The 13,797-nt window shown below is 35.4% G+C and overlaps 3 protein-coding genes across 6 annotated transcripts; all 3 read left to right on the plus strand.

Moving 5' to 3' along the window:
• Window positions 1-1,196: 1,196 nt before the first annotated feature.
• On the plus strand, window positions 1,197-4,928 carry LOC113740584 (cytochrome P450 71AP13-like). Of its 4 annotated transcripts, none has more exons than XM_027268133.2 (4): window positions 1,197-1,411; window positions 2,364-2,414; window positions 2,974-3,898; window positions 4,042-4,928. In XM_027268133.2, exons 3-4 carry the CDS (start codon window positions 2,996-2,998, stop codon window positions 4,669-4,671), a joined length of 1,533 nt encoding a protein of 510 aa, XP_027123934.1. In that variant the 5' UTR covers window positions 1,197-1,411; window positions 2,364-2,414; window positions 2,974-2,995; the 3' UTR covers window positions 4,672-4,928. The 4 variants fall into 4 exon arrangements, with proteins under 4 accessions (XP_027123934.1, XP_071903673.1, XP_071903674.1 ...); XM_072047572.1 differs by having other exon boundaries at window positions 2,369-2,414; XM_072047573.1 differs by lacking the exon at window positions 2,364-2,414 and having other exon boundaries at window positions 2,894-3,898.
• Window positions 4,929-6,764: 1,836 nt separating this feature from the next.
• On the plus strand, window positions 6,765-7,993 carry LOC140005451 (berberine bridge enzyme-like 9). Its single transcript, XM_072046444.1, has 3 exons — window positions 6,765-7,140; window positions 7,776-7,868; window positions 7,977-7,993. Exons 1-3 carry the CDS (start codon window positions 6,765-6,767, stop codon window positions 7,991-7,993), a joined length of 486 nt encoding a protein of 161 aa, XP_071902545.1.
• Window positions 7,994-11,437: 3,444 nt separating this feature from the next.
• LOC113740718 (berberine bridge enzyme-like 21) lies at window positions 11,438-13,591 on the plus strand. The gene has a single exon (XM_027268249.2). The coding sequence runs from the start codon at window positions 11,520-11,522 to the stop codon at window positions 13,119-13,121; it is 1,602 nt and encodes a 533-aa protein (XP_027124050.2). The 5' UTR covers window positions 11,438-11,519; the 3' UTR covers window positions 13,122-13,591.
• The last annotated feature ends 206 nt before the right edge of the window (window positions 13,592-13,797 follow it).

Consider the following 13,797-nt stretch of genomic DNA (forward strand, 5'->3'; position numbering starts at 1 on the left):
TGAAGGTGTATAAATCCAGGCAATATAATAGATTTGGGGACAAGAAGATTAATCACATTTATTTCCCCCAAATTCTCTGTCTCTCTCTTCCTTCTCCCTCTCTTTCCCTCCCATTTCTCTTCTTCTACATTCAAACCTTTCCACGCCTGCTGGTCTCAATCCTTCTACTATCACATTGCCAAGGGCCTGACACAGTAGCCTTTTAGAAAGGTTTCTAACTTACATGACATGCCATAGCCCAACAATTAAAAAAAAAAATCCAAGCACGTTGTTGGGCTTACAATCCGACAGCTTTTCAGGAAAATTCCCAATTGGCTACTGGACTAGTCAACCCGGCAATCCAATAGTTGAAACAAAAAAAAAAAGCCTTGCTTGTGCCGAGCTTAATTAGCGTGACAGGCATAGTTCTATACCATTTTCCTGTCAGATCAACATTCCTGCATTTTTTTTTCAGCAATAAATAAAGGAATTAGCCCTCAAAAAGTGACTACACTTCTATGCCTTCAGACCCAGAATATTTTCTGCTCTGGAATAGCCCGCATGTTTTCTGAGTTTCCTTGACGTTGATCTCATATCCTATTCTACATTTCTGAAGTCTAAGCACATCATCCCTGTTCTGTTTGATAATGCCTCCCATGGGTCCAAGAATATAAAGACCATTTGCATGATTTTAAGAGAAAAATGCAGTTTTGGTACCTATACTTTGATGCACAAGCGATTTTAGTCCCTAAATTTTGGACGAAAATAAATTTAGTACCCGAACTTTCAAATTTTGAGCACATTAAGTACCCTTGACGATTTTTTCCCAAATTGTTACCGGAAAAAGCCATGTGACCGTCACGTGTTCGGCCACAATTGTATAAAAAAAAATAGAAAAATGCAATTTTGGTACTCAAACTTTGACGCACGAGCGGTTTTAGTCCCTAAATTTTGGACAAAAACAAATTTGGTACCTGAATTTTCAAATTTTGAGCACATTAAGTACCCTTGACAATTTTTTCCCAAATTGTTACCGAAAAAAGCCATGTGACAGTCACGTGTCCAGCCATAATTGTATTAAAAAAAAGGCCAAAAAAAGGTCAAATGCCATTCTAATACTAAGTATTAAATTTAAGGACTAATAGCGTAATAAAGAAAAAATTCAAGGACTAAATAACATCACATGAGTCAATTAAAAAAAAAAGAAGAAGAAAACGATGTAAAATTCTACCAAACTTATTTCTATCTTTGTTCCATCTCTCTCTCTCTCTCTCCCCAAAGAAAACCTAAGAACCGAACTTCAACAAAAATTCAAGTTGAGCATGACGTGATCCAGCATATGTCAAAGACAACATGAAGACTGATCTTGATAATTGTGTTCTTATAGTTGCTCTTGTTCACCTCATTTTCATCCTCCAATCTTGATACTGAGGTACACTTAAAATTGCTTCCAGCTCTTTCCCAACTGTTTTTCCATTGTGTCAGTATCCCCTTCTTGTTAAAATTGCTTCCAACTGCTTTGTCCCAAGGACTAGTTCAAGTTTCTTGTATCAAGTTAGGTAGCAGAATACATGACCTTTGTGAAATACAGGATTACACATCATTATTTACACCTTTGTGGCTTGATTCTTAGATTAATGTACTGGAATTGGAGCTCATTTGTATCGGTTCTTGGGTTTTGTTGACTCATGTGATGTTATTTAGTCCTTGGATTTTTTATTTATTATGCTATTAGTCCTTAAATTTAATACTTAGTATTAGAATGACATTTGACATTTTTTTGGCCTTTTTTTATACAATTGTGGCTGGACATGTAACTGTCACATGGCTTTTTCCGGTAACAATTTAGGAAAAAATCGTCAAGGGTATTTAATGTGTTCAAAATTTGAAAGTTCGGGTACCAAATTTGTTTTCGTCCAAAATTTGAGGACTAAAACCGCTCGTGCGTCAAAGTTTGGGCACAAAAACTGCATTTTTCTCTGATTTTAATTCCACGTGAACAGTTTCGGATGTCAATTTTTTATTGAATTAGATGAAATATCAATCAAACAGGTGATTCCAACTTGCCTCTGACAAAGATCATTGAGACACTAAGCTCCTGAGTCAAGGACAATAAAATCGTTTCAACCAGTCGCTGAAGTAACTCTCGATAATTTTGGATATTGACATTACGATAAAAAAAATGAAAGTCCAATCAAATTATACTTACTGATTAATGTCCACTAACATTAGTTTCTGTTGGCCTGATAAGTATACGAGAGAATGGATGTTGACCTCGTACCCTTGTCATCGATTTGGCCAATCAAATCAATGTACCTTTCATTTTCGTAGCCTTAATTTTTCTTTTTAGAAAACTCAGAATTGCAGTGTGCTCTACTTGAAAGTGCAGGAGCAAAGTGCATTTCCATCCCACCATTTCTTACTTGAAACATCAGGTTTTGTACTCATTTTCCTCTTTAGTAACTCTTTAAATTTCTGGGCTTCCGTGTCTAGTCTTGTTTTATTGTCATTGATCATATTTGGCCATTAAAATTTATGGGATTGTCTCTTCTTTTCCCCCCTTCTGATGGTATATTTTGTCACTGACCACATTTCATGTGATTTTTGTGTAGTTTCGTGAAAAAAGATTTAGGATTCTTCATTATATCATGAAATAAGGGAATGAAAGTAATCTAAGAAGTGAAGAAAGGCTTACCTTTTTTCTCAAACGTTTTTACAACACCACTTTGCATAAATTAGAAGTTACAGAAAAAGTATTTGATAGAGATAATAAAACAAAAGAATAAGAAATTTATACAAATGTATCCTTTGGATGGTGAATAAAACCGAAGACAAAAGTTTTTTGCTGTATCAATTAGAAAAATTTGTTAAGTGTCACAAAATATGACAAACTCTTACTGATGTTATGGTGCAGAGAATACCTTTTGAGAGACATACTAAAGCACACCATCATAGCTGTATTCCAAATGAATACTGATCTCCTCTCCATTCCAGGAAATTGCAAGGAAAAACTTCAATGGATCTCCTTGAATGGCAGAGGGAAAGCTTTCTATGCATCATATTTGCAACAATATCAATGGTTCTGGTGCTAAAGTTGCTGTTGAAGAAGAAGGAAAGCAGAAATGGCAAACTCCCACCATGTCCCCCAAAACTTCCCATCATTGGTAACCTGCATCTGCTTGGTAATATGCCTCATGAATCTCTTCACATCCTTGCCAAGAAGTATGGTCCTATCATGTTCTTGCAGCTTGGGCAGGTGCCAACAATAGTGATTTCATCAGCTATATTAGCGAAGGAAGCACTGACAACCTTTGATCTAGCCCTGTCAAATAGGCCTCGAATATTTTCAGCCAAACACCTTTTCTACAACTGCACTGATATGGCTTTCTCTCCATACGGTGCCTACTGGCGAAATATACGCAAAATATGTATCCTTGAGGTACTAAGTGCAAAAAGAGTTCAGTCATTTGGCTTCGCAAGGCAAGAAGAAGTTGCTAATCTAGTTCATCGTGTAGCAGAATCGTACCCCAGTCCCACCAATTTAAGCCATATGCTTGGATTATATGCAAATAATCTCCTCTGTCGCATTGCATTTGGTAAAGATTTCTCACACGGAGGAGACCATGTTCGGCATAATTTTCAAAAGCTGCTTGAAGAGTATCAAATGTTGCTGGGAGGATTCAGCATTGGAGACTTCTTCCCATCCATGGAATTTCTACACAAATTTACCGGGATGGAATCAAGACTAAAAGACACTTTCAGACGCTTTGACCAGTTTTTTGATGAGATTTTGGAGGAACATCGAAATCCGGAGAACAGGAAAGACCACAAGGACCTGGTGGATGTGTTACTTGAAATACAAAAACATGGGGATCCTGAAACTCCTCTCACCACTGACAATATCAAAGCAATAATTTTGGTTAGTTAGAGCAAAGTTCTTGTTTCATTCTTGACTCCAGCTTAATCCTACTAGAAGAATCAAATGCTCTGCTCAAAACTATTATTTTCTAATGCTGTCTTACTTAGCTCCAGTTTCTAATTGCTTCGATATTGTTGATGCAGGACATGTTTGCAGCAGGTACAGATACAAACTTCATCACCTTGGATTGGACAATGACAGAGCTCATAATGAACCCCCAGGTGCTACGAAAAGCACAGGCCGAGGTCAGAAGTATTGTTGGAGAAAGAAGATCAGTTTCAGAGACTGACCTGTCTCACTTGCACTACATGAGAGCTGTTGTGAAGGAAACTTTTAGGCTACATCCCCCAGCTCCAGTATTACTCCCTAGAGAATCCATGGAGGAAGTGACAATTGATGGCTATCCCATTCCTTCCAAAACAAGGTTCTTCATCAATGCTTGGGCAATGGGAAGAGACCCTGAAACATGGGAAAATCCAGACATATTTGAACCAGAGAGGTTCATGAATAGTCCTATTGATTTCAAGGGCCAAGATTTTGAGCTCATACCATTTGGTGCCGGTAGACGAATGTGTCCTGCTGTTACATTTAGTACAGCAACATTTGAGCTTGCTTTAGCTCAACTTCTGCATAGCTTTGATTGGGAGCTTCCTCCAGGAGTTAAAGCAAAAGATTTGGACCTGACTGAAGCTTTTGGCATCACCATGCACAAAATATCTCCTCTCATGGTGCTTGCAAAACCAAACTTTTCTGAAGGTCTCAATGGAAAATAGAGACCAATCTGAGAGGTGTGATTCCATGAAATCGCTTCTAAGGAAAAATGCTATGTCCCTGAACAACTGGTATTTCTTTCGGTCAAATTATATAGTCTTAAGTACCTTGAATAACCGAAGGCGGGGCATATTCACAGTTATGTCCAGTCTTTGTACCTGTTACAGGAATCAATGTGCAATAGTACTAACTCTGTGTATTCAGATTTTGTAATTAATGCACCAACGACAAGCACCAGAATGAAAGCTTAATTGTGTCAGCTCCAAGTCCCCGATAGGTAAAGATAGAATGACCAAAAACTAAAGCAAGTTAAACTAAATTGTGCTTCAATTAAAGATTGCTTCAGAGCCGTCTGAAAATTGATATGGTAGCAGCAATATATATTCACGAAATACATCTGCCTGTTCTGTGAAAATTCACAACTAGCAAACTTCTCAAGTATAAACTGGCCAACTTCTCACAGGTCCAGGCGGTTCTCGCAGCAAGAATTCACCGAGATAACATTATTCCGCAAACACCTACATTCTTTGAATACATCCCACTAATTGTTTGGATCTTGAAATTAAATGTAGAAGAAAATTGGAAGTCTTTGATGATCTCGCAGGCTTTTTTTTTTTTTAATTAACCTCACAGAAAGGACAGTAACATGGGCTTTATATTCAACTGTAATTTTCCTCCTCTGGCTTCCTCAGGGAGGCATTTTCTTTGATATCATATTGTTTGAAGGTCAAAAAAGTGGGGGGAGTTAGTCAAGCATAGAACTTGAATCAAGACAAATTGAATATCCATCGTCAATTGTATCATCATAATATTTTTAGGTTCACCGGTAGTGTAGAATCAGGACAAAATGATAAAATCAGAATTCAGTATCTTCTTTATTGGATCCTAACGAGTGTCATACATTAGCGTGACGCGGAGTTTAATCGATCTACTCTCCTTGTAATGTTCGAAACTCTAGTATTTGGTTGGTGCAACTTGCAAGACTATGCCGTCGGTAGAAACTAGAAAGTTGGATCATCCAATTGAGCTACCAATTTTCTAATTAATGGTCTCTCAATAAATTAAGCTATAGTACAGTAAAAACCGTGTTTCTATTTTTTTTTTTTGATAAAAATCAAATTTCATTAACAAATTACAAGAACCGTGTTTGTACATCGCTGCTTTAATAGCCTGTTAAACATGCACTAGAAATTACAGATTTGTAATTTAATCAATATAATAGATTTGAAAAATTATGAACAACTCTGAAAAATACAAGAAATTTTAAAGTTGTCTTCTAATAGATAAATCACTGCAATCCTCTCCTATACATGATGCAATCTATTAATCAACGGTTTTAAACTCCAATGATGATGATGACATCTATCAAAATAGATCAAAGATCCAAAAAAATTTTAGATCTAACAACCAAATCTGAAATAAATTTAGATCTAATCAACAAAAAAAAGAAAAAAAAAACAAAAATCTCCACAAGAATCTCTGGGGAAATAGAAAATTCTGTTAATAGAAAATGAAAACTCTTACTAAGAAAACTTAGGAGAGACTTTATTAAAAAATTAAATAAAACAAACTGAAATTCATGGGACGTGGTCTCCCTCCTTAAGGGGAAGGCCTTTGAAAAGGGAAGAAGAAGAGAGAAGAGAGAAGTTGAAAACCATGTTTCTATTTTGTTGTTGGTTTTATATCCAAATCCTATGTTTTGTCATTGCACTACCACTTGACAATAAAAACAACTCCCAAATTGGACTCAGCAAAACCTGGTTCTGCATAAATTCAATGGTTAACTAAGCGTGTTTGCTGAAATGGTATGCTGAAATGGTATCCTTTCTTCTTCCTTTTCTTTCTACATTCAACTCCCTACCCTCTGCAGCATCAGACCTGATCTATGGCAATTTTGCTAATTGCCTAATAAAGATAGGGATCCCCAATGACCAAATATCAAGAATTCTTTACAGCCCCATGAATGTTTCCTATAATTCAGATCTACAAGCCCATACAAGAAATGGCCTTACACAAGGGCGACATGTACCCCAAAACCACTTCTAGCCCCCTATAAGGGCTACAAGCCCATGTTTTTTATCATTACGGTGAAAGAATGAGTGAAATTCCAGAAAGTGAAGCGCCTTTCCCTCATCGATCTGGGATCCTGTTCATGATTGAATATTCAGTGAACTGGCATGAAGAAGATCCTGCATTTGCCAAGAAGTACATAGAGCAGACAAGGGAACTACACAGTTTATTGACACCTTTTGTTCCAAAAAGTCCTAGGCAGGCTTTTCTGAATTATAGGTACCTTGATATTGATACTACAGGACAGACAATGAGTTACAATGAAGGAAGAGTTTATGGGATCAAATATTTCAAGGATAACTTTTACAGATTGGTGAAAGTCAAGTCCATGGTAGATCCTGAAAATTTCTTCAGGAATGAGCTGAGTATCGGACTCTGCCTCTCAGGCCACTCTAATGGGGGTACAATAATGCTACTATTATTGAAAATTTCCAAAGATAGTATAGATTTTGATTTTCCAAAAGGATTTCATTGTGTTTCCACACAACAATCTAACAACAGGAAAAACACAAAACATGATAATTAAAGTCTCTAGAATTGAAGTTGATTGTAATTAGTGTTGGGCTGGCCCAAACAATTCTATGTATAAATCCTTATACTATATAAGAATGAGTTTAAAACTTTAATTTCAACAGCAAGAGTGGCCTTTTTTTTTGGAAATGTGAGAGTGTTTGGAGTGCAATTAGAGTATTGAATATGAGTCATTATAACTAATTTAGTTTTGTTGTAATTACTTGGATGACCTTTTAAACATTTAAAGCTAGGGGTAAGTTTGATATGTGACAGTGTTTGATATCCGATTAAACATCGGGTACAACTGAATTCAGCTTGTGTTTTAGTGAAATTACATAAATGCCCTTCTAATCATTTAATTGTATTAACATCTAAGTCTTTTAATTTCTTAAAGCCTTTCTCATCAGTTATTTGCAAAGTTATGATATATAGATGTTAAAACACAATTAATGTCAATTAGTAGAGAAGTCTGGTTTCTCGACCGTTACCCCCATCTATTCAAATTCATTTCATTTACTTATAGGTTTTGTTCCAGCACAATCATACAGTATATTGAATTCGGATATTTCTACATTAGCTACTCCTCTTCTCCATTTTGCAACACCTTTTTCAATAGGTATGTTTTTTTTTTAACCAATCTACTTTTTGGTTGTAAAAAATCTGTAATATTGCAAGTTGTATGTGCAATAACTTTTTAGTGTTTTAATTCAATTGTCCATGTTAGACAAGCTTGATACGTAAGAGACCACATTTGTTAATTGTTATTTATGGTTTAAAATAAGTTTATCATCATAAATTTTCCCATTTATAGATTGCATCTACTTCTTTTGTTGTTTTAACTATTAGTTAGGGTAATTTCAAATCGTTTGCTACTTTATTGACTATTCCATTTAGACAATTTTTCACTTCATCTGATTTGCCAATATGTTTAACTATCTACTTAAAACTATTTGGCTAATAATCTAAAGTATGTACCTCATTACTTTTAATTGTTTTTCTTGAATTGAGTGGATTAGGATGCTTTAGTACTTTTTTGAGGTAATTATTCCTCTAAATTAGCATGTTAGTTGTTGTATATCTTTGCAACTAATACAAAACTGATATTTCATGATTGTAACCCCTATCGAGAAGGAGATGCTTTGCTATATGTCCTAAATCATATAATAAATTATAATTAATTGCTTGCTCAATGTGAAGGCCTCGTGATGATATATGTCCTTGGAATCAATATAAATTCAAGAATTTGGCTTGCAAGAACCGAAATTCCACTAGCAATGATTTCCTCAAGTATGCTAATTGTTCAAATCTCACTTATATGACAAGATAATTTGGTGGATTGCCCTCATATCAAGATTAAATTCAAACTAAATAACAAATTTTAATATCCCTAAAATGCATGAGCAGATATAAATAGGTCTTTTATTATACTAGGTTAGATGCAAAGTAGTTGATCGTATCTTATAATTATGTTTTATTGCATATTATATTTTTTGACACAATATGTAACTTATGATTTTTTTAAATTTAATATCATATAATAAAATTTTCATACTTCAATTCTTATACTAGAAAATGCCAAATAATAATTATTAACCATCTTTAATTATAGGCACTAAACTCCCACGCGTTGCGTGGGCTTTTCCCCCTAGTATATATTATATAAAGATAAATAATATTTGCACTCTAATAAAATTCTCAAACACTCTAAACTTGTAATTTTTTTGTTAAAAATGATATAAAGATCCAAAACCTATATTCTCTAACAATGTGAATAAAAAAACTACCCCCAAGGCATAGTAAATGATCGGTTTGCATTATTTTCATAGAGACCACTACAGTTTGGATTACAAAATCTCGGTTAAAGTTGTAAAAGTCCACTAAAGAATAATGAACGAGTCCAAAAATAATGCTCAACTCCAAATCAAAATGACTAGTACTTAAGAATTACCAAATAAGTTATACACATAAAGAATTTATAGAATAATAATTTTAAAAAAATTTCCTCCATTATTAATATTACAACAATTTAGGACTGATATAAGAATAGTGAAAATAAGACAAATTGAAAAGATGAAACAGGAAGAGTTACCGATAAATGCATAGATGGCCAATTCGTCTCTTAGAATATTTTATATGTTTTTGTATCATTTCATTAACCAAAAAAAAAAAAAAAAAGAAGAGGATGGAGTACTTAGAGCATTTTTGGGATTGCCAATATCAGTTGTCTATATTAATAACACTCTATAGAGTTTATAAGTATACAATTATAATGTAAAAACCTAATATGTATAATTATATGAGAGTATATAGTTATTATTACATATTGTATATATTTACAGCATATTTTAATTATGAACTTGTGCTCAGCCCCAAGTATGCTCGGAATTCCATTATTTTTGTGAGTCGAGTATGATCTTCACAGTAAGAGGTCAAAGCTCAAAACCCAGAAATTCTATTACTTTTGTGATTCGAACCTCGAAATGCCAAAGCCTACCTTGAATAACTCGGTTGATAGCCCTGGGTCTTTCTTTAACATGAAACAGTGACTATGAAGTCACGTAGTTGATTACTCAAAATTCTCCGTCACTTTCATCCTTAACTTTTTAGTTGTTTTTTTTCCCCAAATTAACAGCATCATCTAACCATTCATACAACAAAAATTTATTCTCTCTTGTGATTCTCAACTAAATAGGGAAAACGAGGGAATCCATTAAATGAGGAGGCACTTGCAGTCAGATTAGCTCTCCTAATGGCCAAGGAAGCTGACTGCAGGAGAGTGGAAATACAATCTAACTGTAAAGCACTCATTCATAAGATCCATGCTCAGGAGACTCAGGTCAGTGAAACTGCAAAATTCGGATTCTTGAATTGAGAGAGCTGTTTGAACAATGTATATATCCAAAGGAAAGAAATGCTTGTAATCATAGGTAGCTCAATTTGCACTTTAGTTAGTTAATGATGTCAAATGGGATTCTAGTATTCCACTGTCACTTATTTATTTCTTTAATCAAGAGCATCGACCAATTGCTATTTCTTAATGTCCAAAGTGATAGAGAAAGATTTTTTACAACTATTGCCTCTCGGATCTTCTAGTGTCACTGCTCGGGCCATTGCCGGCCTGAGATGGCTTCTTCAAAGCATGCTTACATGGTGGCCTGAAGGCGACTTAAAGTCACTACAGGAGGAGAAGGCGACTTTAAAATAGTCATTTGAGATGGCGATTTTGATTTGTTTTTCTATTTTCTTTTTCTACTTTTTCACCCAAAGTGAGTCATCTAGCTAAAATAACAAAGCGAGTCACCTTTATAAATGGCGAAATCTCTACTGTTGGAAAACTTCAAAATTTACTATTATTTTCATAATTTAAAAAAAAAGGATTATTTAGGTAATTCACTCCATCAATCCTATTCTTGTATTCGAATCATTCTACAACAATTCAATGAGGTAGCCCTCCTCAAGCTTGATTTTGCCATGCCTCCCTTGTTAGAAGCCACCGAGTTTATCAATCGTTTCTTCTCGTCCATATTTGCGGGATTCCTGTTGCTTAATCTTCGAAAATTTATCGTTTGGACAGTGAAAGATTTTGGCTGCTGGTGGAAGATAAACTAATCTCTGCTTGAGCTGGCAAATGCCAATTAAGATTGGTCTTTCAATAAATTAAGCCATATTTACGATATGTTTTTTGTTTTCTTGCTGGTTTGCGAGGAATCTTGGGTTTAGAAGGCCAGTGCACAAACAGATAAACATGTTTTTCCTTTCTTGTTGGTTTGTATATAAATTTATGAACTTTGTTGGAAACTAATATTTGTTCACGTGAAAGTGGACGGCTAAAATGCTAAATCTTTTGTGTACAATTGAAAAAATACATAGTTTTGGGTGTATAATTATCGTAAAAATTTAATTACTACCTCAAAGAAAAAAAAATACGTAGTTTTTGATGTATAGATATTGTCACCTTATAGTATATTTATGTATAAACTCTTTTTAAAAAAATTGGGATTGTAGTTCAATAGTTGGAATAAAATAATTTCTTGATATAGATATGTGAAAATGCTATTTATAATTCTTTATTTAAATTATTTATCTATTAATCAAGTTGAATAATATGCCAAATGTGGAACATGTCTACTGTTGGTTCTGAATTAATGAGCAATTCACTCATAGCCTAGGGGTGCATATTGCTAGTAACTTAAATTCACCAAGTATAAATTGGTATGGTACATGGAAATTGTGATCAACACCAAGTCCGCATCTTAGATTGCCTGCAATGTTACCCTCTCTTCTTCTTCTTCTTCTTCTTTTTCTTTCTGCATTCAATTCCCTAACATCTGCAGCCTCAGACCTCGTCTTTGACAACTTTGCCCATTGCCTTGCAGGAAAAGGGATCCCAGATGACCAAATCTCAAGCATTCTTTATAGCCCCATTAACGCTTCCTACACTTCAGTTTTACAAGCTTATATAAGAAACAGGAGATTCAACACTTCCACAACCCCAAAACCGCTTCTCATAGTCACAGCTTTAGAAGAATACCACGTCCAAGCAGCTGTTCTATGTACAAAAAGAACTGGGCTGGAACTGAAAATCAGAAGTGGCGGTCATGATTTTGAAGGAATCTCATACGTTTCCAGTGTTCCATTCGTCATTCTTGACATGTTCCACCTTAGTAGTATTCATGTTGATATTGAAAATGAAATTTCTTGGGTACAAGTTGGCGCGACACTTGGGGAACTCTACTACAGGATTTGGGAAAAGAGTAAAGCACATGCATTCCCTGCCGGTGTATGCCGATCAGTAGGCGTAGGCGGCCACATAAGTGGGGGAGGTTATGGCCCTATGCTACGCAAATACGGCCTAACTGTAGACAATGTTGTTGATGCACGAATCGTCGATGTTAAAGGCAGGATTTTGGATAGGGAAGCAATGGGGGAAGATCTTTTCTGGGCTATTAGGGGTGGTGGTGGTGCGAGTTTTTGCGTTGTTTTGGCGTACAAAATCAAGTTAGTCAGGGTACCAGAAATTGTAACATTTTTCAGGATTGTTAGGACCATGGAAGAAAATGTAACAGATCTTGTTTATAGCTGGCAACAGGTAGCCAACACGATTGACAATGATCTCTTCATCAGAGTTCTGGTCCAACCAGTTACTGAACAAATCAATGGGCAGAGTCAGACTACAATTGGAGCAACATTTATAGCATTATTCCTTGGAGATGCCGATGGACTCTTATCTGTTATGAATGGAAGGTTTTCTGAATTGGGATTGAAGAAACAGGACTGTTTGGAAATGAGTTGGGGTGAATCACTCCTCCGGTGGGAAGGTTACGCGAGTGGTACACCCATGGAAGCTATCCTTGACAAGACTTATGCCAACTTCGCGAAGAGGAAATCAGATTATGTGCAGAATCCAATTCCAAGGCATGGGCTGGCCTCCATATTCAAGAAAGTGATTGAGCTAAATAAAACAGTACTGGAATTCAATCCTTATGGCGGAAGAATGAGTGAAATTCCAGAAAGCCAAACGCCTTTCCCTCATCGTTCTGAGATCATTTTCAAGATCGAGTATTTAGTGATTTGGCAGGAAGAAGGTCCTAGATTTGCCAAGAAATACATAGAGCAGACACGGGTGCTATACAGTTTGATGACTCCTTTCGTTTCAAAAAATCCTAGGCAGGCTTTTCTGAATTACAGGGACCTTGATATTGGAACCACAGACAACGGGAAGAACAGTTACAACGAAGGAAGAGTTTATGGGCTCAAATATTTCAAAAATAATTTTTACAGATTGGTGAAAGTCAAGACCATGATAGATCCTGAAAATTTCTTCAGGAACGAGCAGAGTATACCAACTCGGCCCCTCCGGCCATTTTAGTTGGGGTAAAACTTTCAAGCTTATTAACACTTTTACTCTTTTACGATCCAGAATTGGGTGCAAAAGTTATTATTTAAAGTTTTTGACTCGGCCTGGCTGCATTTTTAATTGAAGTACAGTTCTCAACATTCAGGCCCAGTATATTTCTGGTCAGGAATAGCCTGTGTTCTTTGTCTTTGCCTTGCCAGTTTCTTGCACTGATATCATATCCAGATCTACGTTCCTGATTGCTATTTGCAACATCTGTTCTACAAATAGCATTATTGTTTTGAATAGCTCGGGTCAAAATATATTTTGTGTTACAAATAGTATAGTTTCAAATGGCGTGTTCTAGTCATTATGTCTGTTATACAAGGTTAAATGTATAATAGTACTGAATTGTTTGTTGCACTCGAGTTTTGGTTGTTGTATAGACTTGTTTAAGGAGAACCAGGAGGAGAACATCGCGCGATGCGCGGTGAAAATTTTCATGTTTGCCCAGTTATTCATGGTACATAATTAAATTTCAAGTTTGTCCAATTATTTAGGGTTTTCCAGTTATACAAAGTACATAATTGTTGCAAATTATATTAAGCTGAATCATAAATATTGTATTCATCCATTCAAAATTAGATAAAGCTGTATCGTATTTATCCATTCAAAAGTTTCTAAAACAATTAGCAAGAGTAATTTTTGA

Source organism: Coffea arabica, chromosome 4e (genome assembly GCF_036785885.1).
Source record: "Coffea arabica cultivar ET-39 chromosome 4e, Coffea Arabica ET-39 HiFi, whole genome shotgun sequence".
NCBI lineage: Eukaryota > Viridiplantae > Streptophyta > Magnoliopsida > Gentianales > Rubiaceae > Coffea > Coffea arabica.